The sequence below is a fragment of the Macrobrachium rosenbergii genome, chromosome 2 (genome assembly GCF_040412425.1).
Source record: "Macrobrachium rosenbergii isolate ZJJX-2024 chromosome 2, ASM4041242v1, whole genome shotgun sequence".
Classification (NCBI taxonomy): Eukaryota; Metazoa; Arthropoda; class Malacostraca; order Decapoda; family Palaemonidae; genus Macrobrachium; species Macrobrachium rosenbergii.
In genome coordinates, this window is record NC_089742.1 from 2,661,032 (window position 1) to 2,664,193 (window position 3,162).

At 47.0% G+C, this 3,162-nt stretch overlaps 1 protein-coding gene across 1 annotated transcript; it reads right to left on the bottom strand.

Annotated features, from left to right (window-relative positions):
- Positions 1-508: 508 nt before the first annotated feature.
- On the bottom strand, positions 509-1,749 carry LOC136842043 (uncharacterized). Its single transcript, XM_067109431.1, has 3 exons — positions 1,701-1,749; positions 919-1,601; positions 509-832 (listed from the first exon to the last, which is right to left on the bottom strand). The coding sequence occupies exons 1-3, from the start codon at positions 1,747-1,749 to the stop codon at positions 509-511; spliced, it is 1,056 nt and encodes a 351-aa protein (XP_066965532.1).
- Between the last annotated feature and the right edge of the window lie 1,413 nt (positions 1,750-3,162).

Below are 3,162 nucleotides of genomic sequence, written 5' to 3' on the forward strand. Positions count from 1 at the left end.
TTGGTGGCCATCCTTTTGTGAAGATTGAGGACTGGGCCTGGATTTGGTTTCAGAATGTCCCTTCAGTGGGACACCTCGGTGAACGGAAGGTTGGGCTGAAGGTGGCATGCCTGTCACAGTGGTGGTGTCCCAGTCACGTGGTTGTGGAGTAGCCTCCCTGGTGGAGGTAGATAAACAACAGAGTGTCATGAGGAACAGACATCCCCAGAGGATGTCTCATCCTAACAACAACTCCACTTTGTGCCTGTTTTTATTCACCACGTCAAGGCGGTGAGGTTGTGCGCCCCAAGGGGTGATTACCCAAAGTTCAACTGTGGGAATGGTCTTGGTTTGCTCCTCTATCCAAGACATCATCCACCTGGTCTTTTCATCAACAGTAGCACTGGCTGGCATTTGGGCCCGATCAATCAGGCTAATGTCTGAGCCAGTGTCTACTGTAGCTAGCAGGCTCACTGGTAGGCTACAGCCACCCAGAGGGGCTACTGAGACTGACTGAGTCCAGACCTGCTCAGGATGAGATTTCTGGCAGCACAGCCATGGAGGATGTGGCACAAATCAGGTTGATGTGCTTAGTAGAGGACATATGCTTCGGGCAGCCAGGATATCCAGTAGTATAGTGCCCTGGAGTTCCACATTCTTGGCAGGATCCCTTGGGATGGGCTGATCTTCCTATGGTGACGGTCGATGGAGAAGGTTGAGCGGACATAGAAGGAGAGGAATTCTGTTGGTTGTTAGTAGGCTGCCTATTGTTGCCCAACTTGTATTGGCAATCAGCTTCAGCATGGCCAAACTTTTTACAGTTTGTGTAAGTAGGCTTGCTTGGCAGGCCGTTCTTTGAGCGAGTTGAGCCTGAGAGGTACCCAGGGGACACTATGCAGCGGTGGGACTGGTTGAATATTTCCCAGGAATTAGCCATACAGCAGGCTTCCACAAGTGTGTGGGCTGTTTATCACTGAGATACACAGCAAGGGACCCAGGCACACATTGGAAAAGATCCTCCAACATGGTCCGATTGAATAAGTCCTCAAGGGTCGTGCATGACAAGGAGTCGAACCATTGGGTACCAGACTGAGTCTTGTGACAGGTCCATTCCGTCCAAGACCAGCCAACTTCCTTGGCAAGACCTCGGAACCATTGTCTCCATTTCTCCGGGGTTATCTCATAGGCTTTGGTGATGACCCTACGGACTTCGGTCATGTCGCCTCTTGGACTCCGCTCCAGCAAGCGGAGGGCTGTCTTGGCTTTTCCTTCCATGTGTTTGGTAAACACTAAGGCTCTTTCTGTCTCGGTGGTGAGGTAATTGTCAAAGAGTGCCTTGATCTCTTCTAGCCATGCTTCCGACTCTTCCTCAGTCCACTTGGAGACTAGGGAATTAAGGCTTGAGAATGGAGCATCTGGTGCGGCAGGTGTGGGGTTGGAGGCTTGTTGGATCGTTATGGCTTCATTACTCTCCTTCCTTGCTATCTCCAGCTCGGGTTTCTTTTCTATGAGAGCCAACTTGCTTGCCTTCAGGGCTTGCTCGCTTGCCTTGAGGGCTTGCTTGCTTGCCCTAAGAGCTTGCTCACTTTCCTTGAAGGCTAATTCATGCTGTCTTCTCCTTTCTTCTCAGTCATCTTCCAGCTGCCTCTGTTCATCCGCATACCTCTTCTATTCTCTCAACTGTTCTTTCACCCCCTGGGTGAGTTCCCGTCTTGTGAAACCTGTGTCTTTGCCCATGTTCATGAGGGCTTGGTACTGTTCCAAAGACATGCGTATAGTTTATGAGGATGACAAGGGGAAATGGTCCGTGACGTTGAGGAAGTGTCCCATAATTTGGTGGCACTTCAGTGGTGTGGCACCTTTTTCAATGAAGTGGCACTGTAGTTGAGTGTGCAGTGTGAAGGTCACACTGATGGAGCGATCCTGAAGGAGGAATGGTCATTATGGGCAGATACGCTGGTATATGGAGGTGGTCCTGAAGCTATAATTCTTTATGGGCAGAACACTTGGAGAATGGTAGTGATCCTGAAGGTGCTAAGGTCCCTCTGGGAGGATACACCGTTGGTGGCACTCTGTAGATCAGGTACAAGTGCAGTGGCTTATATATAATTGGTTTGTCTTGGTGGCACTGGGGTGCCGGTGTGCTCTGGTTAGCAACACTAAAAGGCAGTGCAACCAAACTGCACTGAAAGGAATGACACTCTGCTTGAGGCAGAAGATAAGTAAGGAGTAAGAGGGAAAGTAGAAAGGGTAAGTGCTGCAGTAACTTAATTGGTTGGCAGTGCCTTGGATTAGTGGCAGTGTGGAAAGGAAAACCCTTGGGTTTGCACTCGTGGGTGGCTAGTCCTAAGAACTAGTGGTTGCTTCCTGACATGAGGAAAGGAAGCCTTCTCCCTAACATGAGGAAAGGGAGGTTATGGGGTTTGCACGCAATATGCGATTTGGTGCTTGCGGTATACGCAAGTCTTGAATGATGGCTACCCACTCGTGCACGACAGTTGAATGGCGGAATGTACTCTTTATGAAACGCACAAGAATTCACTCCGTGGCTGAAGCACTTAATGGAAATATAAAGAAAGGGAGACGTTCAATGGACATGAGCGAGTATATAAATTGCGCACTATGTGTGAATGAGTAAAAGAAATACTTGGACGGGATCTTAAAAGATCAAAAGGTGGGTAAAATGAAAAGAAAAATTTTTTTTATTGTACTTGGCTTTATAGATTAGTGGGTTTATTTTCCAATACTCATTAATTAAATTTTGTATGCCCCTTGTTATGATAAAAGAAAACGCCCCCCCTCTCTCTCTCTCTCTCTCTCTCTCTCTCTGGGAGCGTATGGAAATGGAACGTATTTGTTATGATTTAAGTGACTCTACCTTTTCTTACGATAAATTACGTCGTGCAAAATTACTCAAGTTACTTTTTTTCTAAAAATTACTTTTGGTATTTACGTAATTTTACTGGCTAGCTCCCATCATAACAAATTATATGGTGAAAAATTTTTTTTTTTTTTCAAATTATCCTCACAGTATCAAGGTATTTTCGTTAGGGTTGCATTAGGGGCGAAAAGCAATGAAATTCGTTCGCCGTGAACGGGAGATGTGGAATTGAGGCGCGCGGGGAAAACAGCTGATAGCTAACTCATTCTTGATTGAGTCATAACAATGCCGATTTAGAATTT

What these genes read in the sequence shown, in the direction of transcription:
- LOC136842043 (XM_067109431.1), bottom strand. Translation starts at nt 1,749, where the DNA reads ATGTCTTTGGAACAGTACCAAGCCCTCATGAACATGGGCAAAGACACA. An exon ending in GAACATGGGCAAAGACACAG is followed by an intron (nt 1,602 to 1,700) that starts GTTTCACAAGAC and finishes ATGACTGAGAAG; the next exon opens with AAAGGAGAAGACAGCATGAA. An exon ending in CACACTTGTGGAAGCCTGCT is followed by an intron (nt 833 to 918) that starts GTATGGCTAATT and finishes ACTCGCTCAAAG; the next exon opens with AACGGCCTGCCAAGCAAGCC.